The 21379-nt window shown below is 47.5% G+C and overlaps 1 protein-coding gene and 1 long non-coding RNA gene across 7 annotated transcripts in view; one reads left to right on the plus strand and one right to left on the minus strand.

Annotated features, from left to right (window-relative positions):
• The window catches only part of ABAT (4-aminobutyrate aminotransferase), an 89855-nt gene that overhangs the window by 28389 nt on the left and 40087 nt on the right, over positions 1–21379 (plus strand). For 2 of the 5 annotated variants that reach the window (XM_070779640.1, XM_019987846.2), the window contains exon 2: positions 19676–19790. In XM_070779640.1, coding sequence (XP_070635741.1) covers positions 19721–19790 — 70 coding nt within the window. In that variant the 5' untranslated portion in view covers positions 19676–19720. Of the gene's footprint in view, positions 1–502; positions 579–10862; positions 10978–16591; positions 16748–19675; positions 19791–21379 lie in introns of those variants that run through there. The other 3 variants (XM_070779641.1, XM_070779642.1, XM_070779643.1) reach the window with 3 other exon arrangements.
• Positions 4319–10883, minus strand: LOC139179700 (uncharacterized). 2 transcript variants are annotated; one of them, XR_011564009.1, is made up of 4 exons: positions 10746–10883; positions 10152–10374; positions 7678–7790; positions 4319–4485 (listed from the first exon to the last, which is right to left on the minus strand). It is a non-coding gene; the product is annotated as an uncharacterized lncRNA (long non-coding RNA). The 2 variants fall into 2 exon arrangements; XR_011564008.1 differs by lacking the exon at positions 4319–4485 and having other exon boundaries at positions 6886–7790.

The raw sequence follows: 21379 nt of genomic DNA on the forward strand, positions 1-21379 counted from the left end.
GCTGTGACACAGGCTGGTTCTGCCACCACCATCCAGGGGAAGCCATTTAGTCTTCCACAGCCTTGGGTCTGTGCTTTGTAGCTTCAGGAATTCCTAAGCTGGCTAGAGAAAAATCAAGAGAGAGGCTCCTGGAAGAGGTCAAGGGGACAAAAACAGCCTATTTCAGAAAGTCCCAGAGCAGGTGGTTCGTGTGGATCTTTTCCTTTCTGCTTCTGTCCGGAAATCTTTCTCTCTCTCTCTGAATCCATCTTTCCACCTCACGCTCTCTCTCCCTTCCCTCCTCCTCACCTTCTCCCCATCCCTCTCCTCTAATCGCTTGCTAGGAGCCAGCTGAGCGCATCCTTTTCCAAAGCTGCTTTGCTTCGGAGGAGCCCTGTTCCCCCTCCAGTATCTGAGCCAATGTTCTGGGGACAGCCTGGGAGTCTAGAGCATCCTCCCAAGGGGGGAACTGGTACCCGGCGGCGCCTCTTAGGATGAACCAGCTGACCGCGTCCCTGAAACTCTGCAGGATGGCATAGAGGAGACATTGTGAGCAGGCAAGAGCTGGGCTTGCTGCAGGACCCTGACGACCGGGCACTGTGAGTGCAGACGTGTGTGTGTGTGTGTGCATGTATTTGCACGTATTGCACGTATCTGCTGACATATGGAGGTGTGTCACTGTTATCTGTGGTAGTGGGTGTGTAAGTGTGTGCCCCGTGGCACGTGTGCAAGTGTGCCTGTGGGTGACTTTCTATCTGAAGGACACACAAACAGGCATGACAGATTTTTCAAGGGTATTTTGCCAAGAGAACACGGCAGGATGAGCCCTATTTTAATTTTTTATTGACGTATAGTTGACTTTTTTTTTTGATGTATGAGCCCCTTTCAAATGATAACAAGATAAGCAAAGATGGATGTTAAAATGCTAAGTAAGGAATTGAATTTGCATCAGTAGGTTGGCAGAACCACTTCTGAATGCATCTGCCTTCTGGCCCTAGAAAATGAAGTGAGGGTCACCTTGAAAGGGCATTTTTGCTCAAGCCCCCCAAAGAGATCCTTCCCTTTTGTCATAAGGGCTAAAACAGCACATACACACACACACACACACACACACACACCTACACGTACACACACACACAACTTCCTCTTTGAAACTCAAAGGCTCAGGGGCCCCCTTCAGGGCACATTTCACTTTCTTCCTCCACAAGACAGGAGGGGTTTGCTTGACATATGGGGGGCTTATGACGAGGAGAGGTAGGAAACTTTGGCTGGAACATGCCACAGTGTTTATTTCTGTGGTCGATTAGAAGTTCCTTTTGTATTTTTTGACCGAAGCAGCCCAGGCCTCAAGAGGCAAGCAGGTTGAGAAAGGGAGGTTTAATTTGCAGGGCAAGATGTGGGAACCCTGGCAACTTGCCGGTTAAGATCGAGCGGTTGGTGCGTGAGGGCAGGCGGCCACGTCGCCCCCTGGAAGGGAATTCTTTGTGCTTCTCCGTTCCTGAATGTTTGAGAGGCTTGGCGGCCAGTATCCACGGGTGAACGCTGCTGGTGGGCTGGGCAGTGCCCTTGGCATCTTGAAGGAAAGAACAGATCCAAAGACAAGGACCAGCCTCAGGAAAGTTCTAGTTCACGTAGGCACGGACCCTGCTTATTCAGCACCTCGCCCTCGAGGCCTCGCTGCTACCCATGACTCTAAGTCGCCGCCCTCATTCCCCTATGCCACGGCCTCTGTCTGCAGAGGCCCCGCCACCCTGGCCCACCTGCCAAAGCTCTAATCACCTTTAAACATCCTCCGTCACTGCTTCTGGGAACCTCTTAGACCCAAGTAGACCTGATGCCCTATGTCCTCCTCTGCAGGCCCCCGAGTCCCCTGCACCTCTGGCATCAGGTACCCTATAGACCGCTTTCTGCATTTACCCATGAGCTACAGTTAATTTTACAAGGAGTCAGAAAAATATGAAGACGTTCAAAGTGACCAGCCTGGACTCTTAAAATATCAGTGGCATGAAAGGCCAAATGGCTGAGAAATGGTCCCAGGTTAAAAAGAGATGAAAAGAAAGAAAAAAATGAGAGAGAGAGAGAGAGATGAAAGAGCCTTGCGCATGAGTGCAGTGATGAGTGGTTCCCAGGGGGAGTTTGAAAAACAGAAACAGCCACCAGAGATGTTTTGGGGACAAATGGGGAAATTTGAATACAGAAAATATTTGATACTATTATGTAAAGAATCCACCTGCCAGTTCAGGAGACACAGGTTCCATCCCTGGATTGGGAAGGTCCCCTGGAAAAGGAAATGACAACCCACTCCAGTATTCTTGCCTGGGAAATCCCATGGACAGAGGAGCCTGGCGGGCTACAGTCCATGGGGTTGTGAAAGAGCTGGACACGACTTAGCAACTAAACAGCAACAAATTATGTCAATGGTGAATTTCCTGAAGGTGACATACCTTGTATCTCAGATCATTTGTACTAAAGTTCTATGAGACAAAGTCTCATTTTCAGAATGTACAGACTGGAGGATTTAGGGATGAAATATCACAGAGTCGCAAGTACCTCTCAAAGAATTCAGAAGAGATATAATCAGTACATTGATTGATAGATGGGGTAGGTACATATGTGGCTCAGTGTTAACGGTTGGTGATTCTGCGATTACAGGTGGTTGTTGAGTAACTTGCAACTTTTCCATAGGTTTGAGATGGTTTGAAGCCCCACCACATGCTGGATATTCTGCCTAGCTCAGTCTATGGACAGCCTTATGTAATGCTCACAGCAGCCTTGGGATGGGGGAGCTCTGTCATACCCATTTTTCAGTTGAGAAAACAGGCAGAGCCAGATTCCAGCCCCAGCCAAAATCCACACAATGCCACTGCTCTACCGCCTCCCTTCTGGAGAAATTACGAAGGGAAGTCTTGCCCACTTCCAGTCTGAATCTGAGTGAGTTCACATCTTCACTCTGGTGTACAGATTAAGAGCTGGATCAAGAGCCAGCCTGGGCTTGTAGCCTGGCTCATCTACTTAGTGGTTCTGTGTTTTGGGGCAAGTCACTTAACCTCTCTGTATTTCCATTTATTTTTTGGTAAGAGAGGATGATAATTGTAACTGCTTCAGAGAGCCATTCTAAAAATTCAAAGCCCTAGTATATGGAGAAGGAAATGGCAACCCACTCCAGTGTTCTTGCCTGGAGAATCCCAGGGACGGGGGAGCCTGGTGGGCTGCCGTCTATGGGGTCGCACAGAGTCGGACACGACTGAAGTGATTTAGCAGTAGCAGTTAGCAGTATATGTAAAAGCTTGAAACAGGGTTTGACCCAAAGCAAGTGATCCCTGGTGGCTTAGATGGTAAAGAATCTGCCTGCAGTGCAGGAGATCTGGGTTTGATCCCTGGGTTGAGAATATCCCCTGGAGAATAGAATAGCAACCCACTCCAGTATTCTTGCCTGAAGAGTCCCATGGACAGAGGAGCCTGGCCGGTTACTGTCCATGGGGTCACAAAAGTCAGACACGACTGAGCAACTAACACACACACACACACACACACACACACACACACACACACAAGCAATCACTAAATATTGTTGTTGCTATTACTCTTGTAAACCGAGCATCCTTGCCTCAGCCAGTGATGGATAGTCCTAGAGGGGTCTTTCTCTTCCACACCCAGGCCTGGCTTGCTTTCTAGACCCTGGCAGTCTCTGCAGAGATATCAGGCTGGGGTTGGGGGGTGTGGTAAGAGGCCATCTTATACCACCTCTTCCCAGCAGAACTGCCCTCCACAAGTCACCTGCGAACCAGTTCTCAGGCATGCTGTAAAGACCTCCAGGGAAATACGCACCAGTTTAGTCAGAGCTCATAAGCCCATGAGCTCACCAGAGACTTCAAAGTCCATCCCCAAAGGCTGGAGGCAGGCGCCTGTGTTTTGTCTGTTGGGTGTCACTCTCACCGCTTGACGTTTTAGGGGCAATGCCTCAGGGTGATCGAGAAAGAATCTCGATCGGGAGTGTTTATCCATTCCCTCATGGCCTTTCGGTTTTGTGAACCAGATGTTCGCACACTTGAAAAGTCATCCCAGAAGTGGACTGTGGGGGCCGGGGGTGGGTGGGGGGTCGTGTCTCAGTCCTGAGCAGCTGGGGTGGATCCTCAGTCACCCTGGTTCCCCTCCATGTCCCCCTTTCGAGGGGTGGGAAAGGAAAGGACTGTTACCATAGTGACCACAGAACTCAGGCTGCCTCAGCGGGACCCTGTGCTCGGAGGAGCATCCAGCGTGTGACGTGCTGCTCGGTGCTGGAGGTGATGGGACGAACGAACGGGCCGCCCTCTGTCAAGGGATGCTGATGACTCTCATCACAATGGGAAATTACCTTGTTTATTTATTTATCGTCTGTCTCTTCGGCCCGAACAGAGGGCAAGGACTCTGCAGTCTGGTCCCACCACCCCCGCCTGGGTCCTCAGGATTTACTGTTGTGTCTTTAGGTGAGAGGCAGTCAGGAAATAGCAGAACCTGATGGCAGACCTGTGAATGAATGGATGAGTGAATACATGCATTGCACAGGCTAAAGGCAGAGACAGGGATTGTGAACAGATTGTCACAGTACAGGTGAGCGTGCGTAAGAATATGTGTATTAATCTGTGGCTGATCTAATCATGACAAATATTGACAGTTGGAACAAGGTGATAGGTAGAGCTAAGTTCATCTTGTGTGTTTGCTTTTTTTTTTTTTTTTTTTTTTGCACGGGGGGGCCCACACCATTCAGCTTGCAGAATCTTTGTTCCCCAACCAGGGACTGAACCTAGGTCCCCTCCAGTGGAAGCTCAGAGTCCTAACCACTAGACCTCCAGGGAATTCCCCTGAAATTTTTTATTAAAAAAAAAGAAAAGAATGATTGCTGAGATTTCCCTGGTGCCCCAGTGGGAAGCAGGGAGCGTGGGTTCCATCACCAGCTGAGGAACAAAATTCCACATGCCTCAAGGTGCAGCCAAAAAAAAAAAAAAAGAATGACTGCTGGAGAAATACAGATGAGTGGTGTCTAACCCTGAGCTGAGTGTCAGGAAGGCTTCTTGGAGTTGGTGGCCAGAAGTGGCCACTCTGAAAAAGCACCCAAGATTCAAGGAATACCCACAGCGGGAGGGGGCAGCGAGGACAATCCAGCAGACAGGATCTCGTGAGAGATGACCTGAAGGCAGCAAAGAGCAGAGTATATGTGAGTCAGCGCCCAAGGAACAGGGGGAGGGGCGGGACATACAGGTTGCAGGCAGGGGTGGGGGTGGGGGGTACCCAGGTAAGCAGCTGGGCTTTATCCTGAGGGTAGCAGGGAGCCAGGGAATGTTGGGGCACCCGTGTAAACTAAGATGATTTCAATATAAAGCTTTTAATTCCTTCCTACAACCCTTACCTTTTTGCCTGGAGGATGGCTGGGGGTTTTGTACACATCTCAAGGAGTATCCTTCCCCGGTGGTTCAGTGGTAAAGAACCTGCCTGCCAATTCAGAAGATGCAAGAGACTTGGGTTCGATCCCTGGCTTGGGAAGATCCCCTGGAGGAGGAGGAAATGGCACTCCACTCCAATATTCTTGCTTAAAAGATAATCCCACAGACAGAGGAGCCTGGCAGGCTATCCATGGGATGGCAAGAGTGGGACACAACCGAGTAAATGAACAGAAGCAAGGAGTATCATTTTAGAGATGTGCTTTTCTTTACCTAGCAAGTCTGTTTTCCTAAAATTGTCTAAAGGCATAAAATGGAGGCATTTTTCTCAACGGGAGGTAAGGTAGAAGTTAGACAGAGAATGACTGCTGATGATGGAAACCAAAGGAGGTTTGGACACCTGGGTGGGTTTCTCCTCCAGGGAGCATGCCAACCAGGATAAATTCCATCCCAGGTTTTTTGTTGTTGTTGTTGTTTTGGCTGGGGGGGTGGGTGGGGAGGGGAGCTGTGCCATAAGGTATACAAGGCTACCTCAGTGGCTCAGCAGTAAAGAATCCACCTGCAATGCAGGAGTTGTAGGAGACTCAGGTTCAATCCCTGGGTCAGGAAGGTCCCCTAGAGGGTTGCATGGCAACCCACTCCAGTATTTTTGCTTAGAGAATCCCATGGACGGAAGAGCCTGGTGGGCTACAGTCCATGGGGTCGCAGAGTCAGACACGACTGAGCGACTGAGCATGCACGCATGCAGCATCTGGTATCTTAGTTCCCCAGCCAGGGATAGAGCCCAGGGCCCCTGCAGTGGACGCTCACAGTCTTAACCACTGGAGCACCAAGGAAGCCCCCATCCCAGTTTTATTTACTCTGAATATCTGGCTCTATGTGGACAAAAGACAGGAGAGGTGATTGATGTTTTGCACTTGCTTGACACTCTACTTTGCACACTGATAATCACCAGCAGCTGGGATCAGCCTTCCTCCTCAGGTTCAGGTCCCAGCCCTTTCTTTGGTGCTCTATTTTGTCCTCGGGGTCCCCCTCCTTTCAATAAACAAGCTAAACAAGGCATTGCAAGCTGTAGGGTTAAGAGCTTCAGCCATCTGCCCTCTGGTACCTTGGGAAGCCTCCCTAAACAGACAGGCTACATTTGATGTCTTAGATGCTGCCAGACTGCAGGGGGCATCAGGGGAGGTGGATAAGACTGGCATGAGGATCTTTTTTTTTTTTTTAATTTTATTTTATTTTTAAACTTTACAATATTGTATTAGTTTTGCCAAATATCGAAATGAATCCACCACAGGTATACCCGCGTTCCCCATCCTGAACCCTCCACCCTCCTCCCTCCCCTCTCCTCTCTCTGGGTCGTCCCAGTGCACCAGCCCCAAGCATCCAGTACCGTGCATCAAACCTGGACTGGCGACTCGTTTCATACATGATATTATACATGTTTCAATGCTATTTTCCCAAATCTCCCCACCCTCTCCCTCTCCCACAGAGTCCATAAGACTGATCTATACATCGGTGTCTCTTTTGCTGTCTCATACACAGGGTTATTGTTTCCATCTTTCTAAATTCCATATATATGCGTTAGTATACTGTATTGGTGTTTTTCTTTCTGGCTTACTTCACTCTGTATAATAGGTTCCAGTTTCATCTATCTCATTAGAACTGATTCAAATGTATTCTTTTTAATGGCTGAGTAATACTCCATTGTGTATATGTACCACAGCTTTCTTATCCATTCATCTGCTGATGGGCATCTAGGTTGCTTCCATGTCCTGGCTATTATAAACAGTGCTGCGATGAACATTGAGGTACACGTGTCTCTTTCCCTTCTGGTTTCCTCAGTGTATGGCATGAGGATCTTGGAAATCAACACACGTGTGTCATCCAGAAGGCCCCAGGTCTTGGCCAGGGTCATGTGATTGATGGCCATTGTTCCAGTCAACAGCTTGATTGGTTCAGAAGACAGTGCATCAGGGGCTTTTTCATGACTCTGTCCTTGGATCTCCCCTCCTCTTCACTGTCCCTCCCACACCAAAATTTTGAAAGCATAGGCTAAAAGAATTAGGAAGCAAGAAAAGATAGGCAAACTCTTGCTCATATATTGATTTTTTTTTTAATTTTATCTTTTGGCCATTCCACATGGCATGTGGGATCTTAGTCCCCAGACCAGGGATCGAACCCATGCCCCCTGCATTGGCAGTGCAAAGTCTTAACCACTGGAGCACCAGGGACATCCCTCATATACTGATGTTTGAAATGTGCCGGCAGCATTCTCTGTTACCTGGAGCTGTCCTGAGTGCCGTAGAGTCACAGAGATGTTGCTTCTTGCACACCAAGGACCTTAGGTGCCTTAGGGTAGGATAGAGTGCCTCGTGGAATTCAGACCTCTGTACCCTGAAAGGGAAGGTGGGATAAGAATTAGGATGTAGGGAAAGTGCCAAGTGTGGGCTGAGGTTGGAAATGAACATGAGGCCAAAAGATGAAGACTTATTTGTTCTAGCTCTGTGAAGAATACCGTTGGTAGCTTGATAGGGATTGCATTGAATCTATAAATTGCTTTGGGTAGTATACTCATTTTCACTATACTGATTCTTCCAATCCATGAACATGGTATATTTCTCCATCTATTACTGTCCTCTTTGATTTCTTTCACCAGTGTTTTATAGTTTTCTATATATAGGTCTTTAGTTTCTTTAGGTAGATATATTCTTAAGTATTTTATTCTTTTCATTGCAATGGTGAATGGAATTGTTTCCTTAATTTCTGTTTCTATTTTCTCATTATTAGTGTATAGGAATGCAAGGGATTTCTGTGTGTTGATTTTATATCCTGTAACTTTACTATATTCATTGATTAGTTCTAGTAATTTTCTGGTAGAGTCTTTAGGGTATTCTTCACAGAGCTAGAACAAATAATTTCACAATTTGTATGGAAATACAAAAAAACTCGAATAGCCAAAGCAATCTTGAGAAAGAAGAATGGAACTGGAGGAATCAACTTGCCTGACTTCAGGCTCTACTACAAAGCCACAGTCATCAAGACAGTATGGTACTGGCACAAAGACAGAAATACAGATCAATGGAACAAAATAGAAAGCCCAGAGATAAATCCATGCACATATGGACACCTTATCTTTGACAAAGGAGGCAAGAATATACAATGGAGAAAAGACAATCTCTTTAACAAGTGGTGCTGGGAAAACTGGTCAACCACTTGTAAAAGAATGAAACTAGAAGACTTTCTAACACCATACACAAAAATAAACTCAAAATGGATTAAAGATCTAAACGTAAGACCAGAAACTATAAAACTCCTAGAGGAGAACATAGGCAAAACACTCTCTGACATACATCACAGCAGGATCCTCTATGACCCACCTCCCAGAATATTGGAAATAAAAGAAAAAAATAAACAAATGGGACCTAATTAAAATTAAAAGCTTCTGCACAACAAAGGAAATTATAAGAAAGGTGAAAAGACAGCCTTCAGAATGGGAGAAAATAATAGCAAATGAAGCAACTGACAAACAACTAATCTCAAAAATATACAAGCAACTCCTACAGCTCAATTCCAGAAAAATAAACGACCCAATCAAAAAATGGACCAAAGAACTAAATAGACATTTCTCCAAAGAAGACATACAGATGGCTAACAAACACATGAAAAGATGCTCAACATCACTCATTATCAGAGAAATGCAAATCAAAACCACTATGAGGTACTATTTCACGCCAGTCAGAATGGCTGCAATCCAAAAGTCTACAAGCAATAAATGCTGGAGAGGGTGTGGAGAAAAGGGAACCCTCTTACACTGTTGGTGGGAATGCAAACTAGTACAGCCACTATGGAGAACAGTGTGGAGATTCCTTAAAAAACTGGAAATAGAACTGCCTTATGACCCAGCAACCCTACTGCTGGGCATACACATTGAGGAAGCCAGAATTGAAAGAGATACGTGTACCCCAATGTTCATTGCAGCACTGTTTATAATAGCCAAGACATGGAAGCAACCTAGATGTCCATCAGCAGATGAATGGATAAGAAAGCTGTGGTACATATACACAATGGAGTATTACTCAGCCATTAAAAAGAATACATTTGAATCAGTTCTAATGAGGTGGATGAAATTGGAGCCTATTATACAGAGTGAAGTAAGCCAGAAAGCAAAACACCAGTACAGTATACTAACGCATATATATGGAATTTAGAAAGATGGTAACAATAACCCTGTATATGAGACAGCAGAAGAGACACAGATGTATAGAACAGTCTTTTGGACTCTGTGGGAGAGGGAGAGGGTGGGATGATTTGGGAGAATGGCATTGAAACATGTATAATATCATATATGAAACGAAAAAAAAAAAAAAAGATGAAGACTTTCTTGGGACTTCCCTGGCAGTCCAGTGGTTAAGACTCCATGCTTCCAATGCCAGGGGTGTGAGTTCGCTCCCTGGTCAGGGAACTAAGTGTCCACATGCTGCAGCCAAAAAAAAATGCACAAACAAAAAAAGATGAAGATCTTTAGGAAGACTGCAAACAGTGATAGCTATTAAGTTTTTTTGTCCCTATAAAGGAAGTGTTTGTTGGTCTCAGTTGATTGATGAGGTTTCTGGGTAAGGACCACAACCACCAAACTGGTAATATTCCCAGATCTTGGTCTTCAAGCCCAGAGGCCCTGGTTCCAACCCAGCTCCACGATCTCTGGCTGTGTGTCCATGTGCAAGTGTCTGAACCTCTCTGAGCCTGTCCCCTCACCTGAAAAATGGGAAGAGTAGAATTTGCATTTGGGGAGTAGATGAGATGGTGTGGGTCATGCTTGGCATCATAGGCATTTGTTCACTGAATCATAGCAGACCCTCCATCAGATCCTCTGAATTTGTGAAGCTAAGGCATTTCCAAGGGATTATAGGAATACTGTCAGGCATAGGTGGTAACTCCGATCACCAAAAGAGTTTTTCCAAGTCGCCCTCGGTGCAGACTGGGGAGAAAATAAATGGCTCGTTTGTAACACACCGTGGTATTTGCTCCCTCAGCAGTTCCTGGAGTCCTTAAAATGATTTGGTTTCTCTAAACAGGGAACATGTCTCCTCTCATCACGTGGGCCTTATCTGCTGGTTTTTCCTGTCCGCCCCCCAGCCCCCCACCTCTCGCAGGAACACTGGGTCCCCAGGGCAGAGCAGAGCATGTGCTCACTGGACTGACACCTGGTAAACATTCGTGAAACTGAGCAAACAGACTCCAGTCCTCTGGCCCAGGTCAGCGTGTTCCGCGTTGGCACAGCATCTTTCCCAGCCCAGTTTCTGTTCTCTCACTCCCGCTCCCTTGTGGGGTCAGAAATCCGAAACTCACCCAGCACTTCCAGGACGTGTCTTTCCGCTTATGTCTTGCCTCCAGATTGAAGCCTCTGCCTCTCCCATTCAGGGCTTGGATTCGAAGCCTTGTCTGTTATTTTCTCCTTTATTCTAGAGACGCCATGTCCATGCTGCCTGCGTGCGGGATTTAAGTTCACCTTATTCTTCCTGACGGGGCTCCCCAGGAGGCTCCATGGTGAAGAATCCGCCTGCCAGTGCAGGAGACACAGGTTCGATCCCTGGATTGGGTAGATCCCCTGGAAGAGGGCATGGCAACCCACTCCAGTATGCTTACTCAGAAAATTCCATGGACAGAGGAGCCTGGCGGGCTACAGTCCATGTAGTCACAAAGAGCTGGACAGGACTTTGTGACTGAGCACGCATGCACACATTCTTCCTGATAGAGCCTAGGGGGCAGGGGCAGTGTGGGCAGGTGTACTGGGAGACAGAAACCTAAGGATGGAGAGATTGGGGCAGACCAGCTTCTGTCTCATGGAAGCTACATCTTCAGGCTCGAGCAGAGCCACAGATTTGCACATGCAAATGGTCCCTCCCAGGATGTCAGACTGTAGAAGAAATGCCTTCCCTACAAGGTGGAGGTTTCTTTGGAAACTGAGAACGTGGCCTGCGAGGAGCAGTCTCTTCTACGTCCTGTGTGCAGGCTTCAGTTGGCCAAATTCTGTGCCTCGTGACCGCGTGGGTAGGTTTAATTCTTCCCATTTCACAGATGAGGAAACTGAGGCCCTGGTGAGCTGAGCAACCTTTTTTTTTTTTTTTTTTTTGGCCATGCCATACAGCTTGTGGAATCTTAGTTTCCCAACAAGGGATTGAATCTGGGCAGGAAGAGCGCTGGACCACTAAGGAATTACTGAACTGAGCAAGTTGCCCAGTCATCAAGCTACTAGATGGCACATCTGAGCCCAGTTTCTGGCTGACGTTACTTTCTCAACTGCACCCTCGGTCTGTCTTAGGAGTCAACACTTGCCTGTTTCTAAGAACAGTATTCCTCTCCCCTTATACAAGTCAGTAATGATTGTATGGTGTTCCACCAGCAGTTTATAGGGAATCATGAATTCATGAATGCAGGGAGGAAGGGCCAGGGTCTGTTTTGCAGAGAAAGCTCGGGTGGGGAGGGGGGCTGGAGGAGAGAAGCCAGGTCCCAGATAAAACCTTCTGTCCCAAGGCCATCATCACAGGCCCTTGAATGGGGCCCTGTTAACCATCTGCAAAGGCCAGGCCTCTGGCTTTATTGGTTGCCATGGCGACCCCTGGCCTTGACAATGGAGGCCCACTTAGCTTGAGCCCGTCATTGTGTCCCACTGAGTCTGCAGAAAAGCCGACAGTTGGGGCTGCAGACAGGGAAAGGAATGTCCCCAGCCTCTGCCAGCGTTTCTGTCTCCGTTCCAAGAGCAGATAGAAGAATGAGAAAGAGTATTTGGGGGAGCCTCAGAGAAGTCCAGGGGTTCCATCTCCAGCCAGTGACATATGCAAATGGTAGAGAGATGAGTCTGTCTTCATCGGGTGGTTTGGAGTGTTTAGTATGTATGTAATGACTATTTGCAGTGCGGCACTGGGGCTGGGGATAGCCGTTCACCCGCAGCTAGGCCATGAGTCAGGTGCAATTGGGATTTCCCCATTTTACAGAGGAGGAAGCTGAAACCCAGAGAGGTTACTTAAGGTGCTCAAGGTCACACAGCAGGCAAAAGAGGCTGGTTTCACATCAAGCACTCCAGTTCCCCAAAGGGCCACCTTGGTCTTCATTTTTTTTCTCTTCATTTTCCATCTTTGGAATGTTTAACTTTCAAAGCCATTTCCAAAGATTTGGGGGCAGTGCAGACCTGGGTCAAGTGCAGGGCCCACCATCTACCCCTTAGGAAGGTGGTTGTAACCCTGCCTCAGGAGCGTCGCCAATCCCAGGTCACACTTGTGGGTGTCCCCGGAGGGAGGGGGTGTCATAGATGGAGAGCTCCCCTGATTCTCGCCAGCAGCGAGGGTAAGAATCACTGGCTTTTGAGCCCCAAGACCATGGGGAGTCATTCACCCTGAGCCTGTCACCCGAGGCAGACACAAAATGTCACACAGAGGGTACAGTGCACACGACAGGGGAGCCATAAGCAGCAAGCAGTGCTGCGATTGTTGTTGTTCAGTTGCTAAGTCGCACTATTTGCAGCCCCATGGACTGCAGCATACCTGTCTTCCCTGTCCTTCACTGTCTCCCAGAGTTGGCTCAAACTCATGTCCGTTGACTCCATGATGCCATCAACCATCTCATCCTCTGTCCCCCTCCCCCGCTACCTTCTCCTCCTGCCCTCAATCTTTCCCAGCATCTGTGTCTGTCTTTTTATTCTCTATGACTTTTTATTCATAGAAAAAAAATCAGAAGTTTTTTTTTTTTTTTTTTTTTTTTTGCCCTTTCACCTGAATTCCTCTCGCCCTATTGATTTAAACATTGCTTCTGCCCAGCCCACCCTCCAAATGCACCAGGAAGATAAGAGGCAGCAGAGAGAACTAATTAGCATTTTAATTAAAGGAACGGGGATAGGGAGCAGTGGGTGGAAACCCAAGGACTCCAGTATCTGGTGAGACCAGGGTTTCAACTTGTTTTGACTGAAACGCACACTGAGAAACAGGTTCTTTGTAGGGGCTCCACGTGTCTGAAACAAAGGTCACCCCCCACCTACCGTGCGCTCTGATGGTTCCTATTCTCTTTAGTTTATTGATTGGTTGAAATTTCTCTTTTGGTTCTCATCATGGCAAGGAGAAAAGTTCCTGTCTGATGCTAGCCTGCTTTTAACACCTGTCTGAGAGCTGCTCGTCTCCATCTTAGCAAGAAGATGGGACCCTCTGCAGAAGATGGGGCCCAGCAGAGGCTGGAAACCTTGGGCAGTCAACCACATCCAGCTTTTAATTTGACAACCTGCCTTGATTTTATTACATTCTTTCTCCGATCACTTTTACTTGCAGCAAATGAAACTTTGAGGGAAGGATGCTGGGGAGTGATTAGTAGGGGCTGTTGTTGATCATTCGTTCAGTTCTGTCCGACTCTTTGTGACCCCATGGACTGCAGCTTGCCAGGCTTCCCGGTCCTTCATTGTCTCCCAGAGTTTGCTCAGACTCATGTCTATTGAGTCAGTGATACCATCCAACCATCCCATCCTCTGTCACCCCCTTCTCCTGCTCTTTATCTTTCCCAGCATCAGGGTCTTTTCCAGTGAGTCAGCTCTTGGCATCAGATGGCCAAAGTATTGGAGCTTCAGCATCAGTCCTTCCAATGAATATTCAGGGTTGATTTCCTTTAGGATTGAATGTTTGATCTCCTTGCAGTCCAAGGGACTCTCAGTCTTCTCCACCACCAGCTGTAGGAAAGTAATTTTAAATAGGAAAGCTTAAAAAGCAAGTTGATCTCAAGAAGTACATTAAGTGGGGACTTCCCTGGCAGCCCAGAGGTTAAGACTCTGTGTTTCCATTTCACAGGGCATGGGTTCAAACCCTGGTCAGGGAGCTGAGATCCCACATGCCACGTGGTGGGGCCAAAAAGACAAGGATTTCAGGGACCAGGGGTTCCTGGCAAGCAGCCTGTTTTCCATTCAGAGTCGGGATTTCTCCAGCCCCACGTTGGTCCCAAGCCTCAGGGTGGGCTGGTACTCAGAAAGCTCCCCCTCCAGCCCAGGATCCCTCAGGCCTCCCCATCCCTTTTCCAGATATGCAGCAGATTGCAGATGGGGGGACCCGGTGGAGGGGAGGCTGGTACCACTTCTGGGGTAGGAGTGGGGGCCGGGAGTAGCGCTGCAAGGAATTCTCCATAAACTGCTCCTCAGATGCTTCTCAGGGTCAGAAGGGGCCTTAGAAACGACATGACCCAACACCCACGTTTTACACACAAGGAAACGGAGGCCAGAAGTGGGATGTGTCTTTGATTCCAGAGCCAAACAAGGGCTGTGGTGGACAGGCAGAGATTCAGTGACTTCAGAGTTGGGGGAGGGGAGTACTATTATTAAATTGCCATTTTAACATGAATTTTAGACCTCCTCACTGATTTTATTATTTTTTTTAATTATTACTTTTGTTTTTGGCTAAGCAGGGTCTTCATTGCTTTGCACTGGCTTTTTCTCTAGTCACGGAGTGTGGGGACTACTCTCTGGTTGCCGGGTGGAGGCTTCTCATTTCAGCGACTTCTCTTGTTGCCGAGCATGGGTTCAGTAGTTGTGGCTCGAGGGCTTAGTTGCTCCTCAGTTGTTCTGTAGGATCTTCCAGGACCAGGGATCGAACTTGTATCCCCGGCATTGGCAGGCAGGTTCTTAACTACCGGACCACCAGGAACATCCCTGGATTTACCTATTATTGAAGTTTCAGACATAAACAGAACCTTACAATAGGTGACCCCTTATGTCTGGATTCTTGCACTTAACGATGTCTTTAAGGTTCAGCCATGCTGTGTCAGTGCTTCTTTCTTTCCTTTTATGGTGAATAATAGTCCAAGGCATAGACAGACACATGGTGCTCATCTGCTCATCCATCGGTGCACACTGGGCTGCTTCCACCTTTTGTAACTGTGAATGGTGCTACTGTGAACACGCGTGTTCATGTTTTTCTTCAAGTTGCTGTCTTCAGTTCTTTTGGGTGTATATTTAGAAGTGGAATTGCTGGACCATATGGTAATTCTGTGTTTAACATTTTGAGGGACCTGTAATTCTCAAACCACCAGCTCTAAGGCTAGGGGTTTAGGAGTTGGTCCCTGGCTTCTTCCTCCCCATCAACTCCCACCCCACTTGATGTTCTCCACTCAGCTCATCCCAGCAAGTCCCCATCCCCAACTCATCAATGACCCCAGCATCTCATTAACATCCCGAGTACCTATTCCCTCCTTGCCCTCTGGGACTTGCCTGAAGAGGTTCCTTCTGGATAAGACAAGAGCAACTGGCACCTTCCTTCCTTTGGAGGGTCTCTAGTGGGTTCCATCTGGCAATTAGAAGATTTTTTTTTTTTTGAAAATTTGTTTACTTGGCTGCACTGGGTCTGTTGTAACATGCGGAATCTTTAATCTCTATTGAAGCATGTGGGATGTTATAGTTGCTGCTTCCGGGGCTAGTTCCCTGACCAGGGATAGAACCCGGGCCCCCTGCATTGTGAGCATGGAGTCTTAGCCACTGGACCACTGGGGGAGTCCCGTGACCTAATTCTGTGCATCTTCCATTTCAGTGCTCTGAGATATCATGCTTGAGTCCATGGGCATTCCACATCCTTTCATGCCTTTGAGCATTAGCTCAGCTTCCCAGGTGGCCCTAGTGGTAAAGAACCCTCCTGCCAATGCAGGAGACATACGAAATGCGGGTTCGACCCCTGGGTCAGGAAGATCCCCTGGAGGCGCGCATGGCAACTCACTCCAATATTCTTGCCTCGAGAATCCCATGGACAGAGGAGCCTGTCAGGCTATAGTCCATGGGGTCACAAAGAGCCCGACATGACTGAAGCAACTTAGCATTCATTTCTTCATTCATTACTTCCCCTTTCTTTCTATGGCTTCTGGAACTTTGCAGCTTTTCAAGGGGCAGCACCCCGCCACACACACACCTAGAATTAATTTCTCTGTTCCCCTGGCAGCTTGTTTATACCAGAAGGTAAAGATTCCGTTCCGTCTTATGTAGAATTAGCTGTTGACAGTGAACAGGGCATTTCTTCATCTACATATCCTGCCAGGTTATTTTAAGGATTTATTGACATGATGGGTAAAGCAGTTACTACATTAAATTCTCCTGTTTTCTCCCCCTCATTCCTCTGACACTAAATTATGAGCTTTAGAAAGAGAGCAGCATTTTATTCATCTTCGTTTTCTCCTGTGTCTAGATAATACAGTGCCTTCCGTGAAACAGGTACCTGATTAATTTTGTTGACTGGATTAGGGGGCCAGAGAAAGTGAATGAATGACATCAACTCTTCTGATTGTTGGAAATATATTGTGCTGAGAACCAACGCCTGATAGAGATCAGGTTTCGTTATAAGGTCAGTTTCAACTGCGGGCCACTGAAATGTCACCGAGATATATTTCCCAATGTGACATTTTGTAATTGAAAGTGTACGGGTGTGACTTTCACTTTTGCATAGCATTCAAATGTTAATATTCGAGTTCTCCGAGATTCTCGCATTTTCAAACACACATCTAATGGAAATTGAATTGTGTGGAGTCCTTAGTGCTCCCATTTGAGACAAATAGTCTTCAAAGAGAGAGAGCAATCGCTCTTTCTGCCTAGTTGTTATATTGTTGTGCTTAGTCGCTGAGTCTCGTCTGACTCTCTGCAACCCCATGGACTGCAGCCCGCCAGGCTCCATGGGATTTCCCAGGCAAGAATACTGGAGTGGGTTGCCATTTCCTTCTCCAGGGCATCTTGCCAACTCGAGGACTGAGCCTGAGTCTCCTGCGTCTCCTGCATTGGCAGGCAGGCCTTCACCACTATCACTACCTGGTTACCAGGCTGCTATATTAACAGGGCTGCACTGAGTGAGCTGTTCTGGAATAGATCAAAAAATCCATTGACTTATCACAGAAAGAGTCTGCTTTCTCAGTTAATTTATGGTCACACTTTCCAAGACCATGCTTTCCTCAATAATATTTTCTCAGGTGAAAAGCAGCAAGATTTCCTCTCTTAACGGGAACATTTGTATTCATCAAACCCCTTGCTTCTACAGTTGGATGTTTTGTTAGTCACTGAATTAATCCATGTTGTCATGAGCAAGGGTTTGGGGTTAGGCAGTCTCAAGCAATCCTATGATCAAGGCCATATACCATGACCTCTCTGAACTTTTATCTCCTCATATCGGAAGTGGGGAGATACCCTACTCCCTGGATGGTTGAGCAGATTGAGGGGGATCAAATACCCTTCAAAACAGTCACTTCTTTGAAGAGGAAATGGCAGCCCACTCCAGTATTCTTGCCTGGAGAATCCCATGGACAGAGGAGCCTCCCAGGCTACAGTCCGTGGGAATTGCAAAGAGTTGGATGTGGCTGAGCATGCACACACATTAATTAAATGCATCAATATGTTTTTAGAGAGGGATATGATCAATTAGTTTGAGAAGCACTGCCCTGGGGGGTCCTCTAGTCTCACTTATTTCTTTCCCACACCTAGAGTTGCTAATATTTCCTACCCTATCTCTTTTGACTTTTTTTTGGGTGGCAAAGGGAAATAATAACCTTTCAGCAAAAGATGGAAAATTTCAAAATCACTCCTATTCAAGCTTCCAGATAATAGTGGTTTTCATTGTGTGTCTATGTGTTCCCTTCTAATCTTTGTCCACATGCAAGATATATTTTTTCATAGAAGCCTTCTGTTACAACATTAAAAAAAAAAGTCACTTCCATCCTGGAGGATTCTGGTGGCTCAGACGGTAAAGAATCCATCTGCCATGCAGGAGACCCAGGTTCAATCCCTGGGTCGGGAAGATCCCCTGGAGAAGGGAATGGCTACCCTCTCCAGTATTCTTGCCTGGAAAATCCCATGGACAGAGGAGCCTGGTGGGCTACAGTCCATGGGGTTACAAAGAGTCAGACGCGACTAATCATATACATGCCACACCACAGCAGAAACCAACACAGCATTGTAAAACAACTATACTCCAATAAAAATAAATGAATGAATGAATGAATACATATACAATGAGAATCAGAAAAATAATAAAATAAATGAAGGCATCCCATATTCATGTGATTGCCATTTTTGTGAATAAAAATTCTATTTAAAAAAAAAAGGTAAAACCTGAAAATTCCACATCCTGGAACCTCTTGGTCCAGAACACACTCGGGATGGTTGGTTGTGCTGGAGAAGTCCACCCCTCAAAATGGGCCCCGGGTACTGCTCTGGATCTGCAGGGTTCCCAGCGACCCAGCCACCAACATTCTGTATGTGAACAGGGCAGGGGCCTCCTGGCCTCCCCCACTAAGCAGTCACCAGGACGTCTGCTCTAGAGTTTCCTCCATCTGAGTTTTTCCATCATGTAGGACACAGGCTGCTTTGCTTATCCAGATGGACGAGGCCCTCTCACCAGCTTGCCCACAGAGGGTCCTCCAGCCAACTCTGTCTTCTAGCCAACTCTGTCCTCTCTCTTTGAAAGTGGGTGTAATAATCCTACCTAGATGCAAGGTCAAGAAAAAGACAACGTGGGGTACTTCCCTAGTTGTCCAATGGCTAAAACTTCAGCTCCCAATGCAGGGGGCTCAGGTTCAATCCCTAGTCAGGGAACTAGATCCCACATGTCACTGCAACTGAAGATCCCTCATGCTGCAACTAAGACTCAGTGCAGCCAAATAAACTAAGAAAATATTAAAACACACACACACACACAAGGTGAACAGGCTTTGATTTAAAGTGTATATACTCTGGAGACCTCCCTGGCAGTTAGAATTCTGCGCATTCACTGCCATGGCCTGGGTTCAATCCTTGGTTGGAAAACTAAGATCGCGCAAACCACGCAGTCAAAAATTTTTTAAAAAATAGTGTAGGCCTTCCCTGATGGTCCAGTAGTTAAGAATCTGCCTGCCAATGCAGGGGATACTGGTTCAATCCCTGGTCCAGGAAGATCCCACATGCCGGGGAGCGACTGGGCCCAAGTGCCACAACTCCTCAAGCCTGTGCTCCTCAACAAGGGAAGCCGCTGCAGTGAGAAGCCTGCCCGCCGAAACTGGAGAGTAGCCCCAATGGCCTCCACTAGAGAAACCCCTTTAGCTGCACAGCAGGGAAGACCCAGCAAAGCTAAAAAATTAAATTATAATTTTTTTAAATCATAAAAAATAGAGTGTACCTTCTGCATGAAAGCAAAGGATCTGATATTAGCAGATCCTTCTCCACCATGTGGGGAAATGGTGGGGAGTGGGATACTTGGCCAGCAAGGGCATGGCCTCTGTTGGCCTGACTCTGAGTTTCTGGTTTCTTTCAGGGCCGGAGCGTGTGACAGGGGTCTCTGTTCCCAGCGGAGGGGACCATGGCCTCCATGTTGCTCACCCAGCGGCTGGTCTGCAGCTTCCAGCACAACTACCGCCTGTTGGTGCCGGGTAAGCCCTGGGGGATGTTGGCAAGGACTGGTCCTAATGGAAGATGCAGTCCAGACTAGAGACTTAGGGGTCCGGAAGAGTTCTTGGGGACAAAGGGACCTGCTATCCCACCCACCCCCATGAAACTATCCCCTTGGCCACCCCTCCCATCTCCAGCGTGTGCTCCTGTGCCCCGGAGGACAGCTCAGCAATGGGCAGGGAGCTGATCTGCCCTGGAGCTGCTCTGCTTGCCCCTGAGGCCAGAAGGGCCCAAGCCATCCCCACAGGGACTGTTGAGGGAAACACAGAGCTAGGTTTGCTGCCAACAAACAAGGGAACTACAAAAACCCTTGTAATTCACCTAAAAGCTTCAAGGACACTAGAGAGTGGGCCCTATCCAAGGAACGGCCACCCTGCCCCTCCCTCTCCCTTACCTCCACTCACCCCGCACCCAAATGGCCAGCAGCTCATGCTGTCACCGCAGCCCCTCTCAGTTCAGTTCAGCCGCTCAGTCGTGTCCAACTCTTTGCAACCCCATGGACTGCAGCACACCAGGCTTCCCTGTCCATCACCAACTTCCAGAGTTTGCTCAAACTCATGTCCATCAAATCGGTGATGCCATCCAACCATCTCATCCTCTGTCGTCCCCTTCTCCTCCTACCTTCAATCTTCCCCAGCATCAGGGTCTTTTCCAATGAATCAGTTCTTGCATTTGGTGGCCAAAGTACTGGAATTTCAGCATCAGTCCTTCCAATGAGTATTTAGGACTGATTTCCTTTAGGATTGCCTGGTTTGATCTCCTTGTAGTCTAAGGAACTCTCAAGAGTCTTCTCCAAAACCACAGTTCAAAAGCATCAATTCTTCGGTGCTCAACTTTCTTTATGGTCTGACTCTCACATCCATACCTGACTACTGGAAAAACCATAGCCTTGACTAGACAGACCTTTGTCAGTAAAGTAATGTCTCTGCTTTTATATGCAGTCCCTCTCAGAGGCTTCCATTTCTCTCTGCCTCACTGAGTGCAGGCAGCATAGCCCAGTGAGCACCCTGCCTGTATGATCTCAGGAGACCTCCCTCCATAGTTCCCACAAGGAAGGAAAGGGTGAATCCCAGTTTACAGATGAGAAAACTGAGGCTCAGAGAAGCCAAGTCACACAGCCCCTTGAATGCAAGTCAGATGTGGGAAATAGAGTCCACCGACCCAAACCCAAGGAATGGACTTGGAGATACAAGATGCAGCGAGAAGCAAGGCTTTAATGATGATGTTGCCAGATCAGGTGTCTGGTGGGCAAGTTACAGTGGGGTTTTTATCCTCTCGGCACCCAAGCCCCTCCCCCAGCCCCTCATTGGTTGTGTACTACTGGGTTAACAATCTTCCCGAGAAAGTCACCTGGATTTATTACTCCCCCTTTGTCTGGATTTTCCCACGCAAGGATCCTAACGGCTATTACATCAGCAAGCTGTCCCTCTAGGCTAGTTGTCCTTGAAAATGGACCACTTTTAAGTTTTTCTTACATCAGTCCAGCTCCAAACACTGGATTATTATCCACTCCCTCAATGTGTCTCCTGGGCTTCTCTGGTGGCTCTGTGGTAAAGAACCTGCCTGCCAG

Source organism: Bos indicus, chromosome 25, assembly GCF_029378745.1.
Source record: "Bos indicus isolate NIAB-ARS_2022 breed Sahiwal x Tharparkar chromosome 25, NIAB-ARS_B.indTharparkar_mat_pri_1.0, whole genome shotgun sequence".
Classification (NCBI taxonomy): Eukaryota; Metazoa; Chordata; class Mammalia; order Artiodactyla; family Bovidae; genus Bos; species Bos indicus.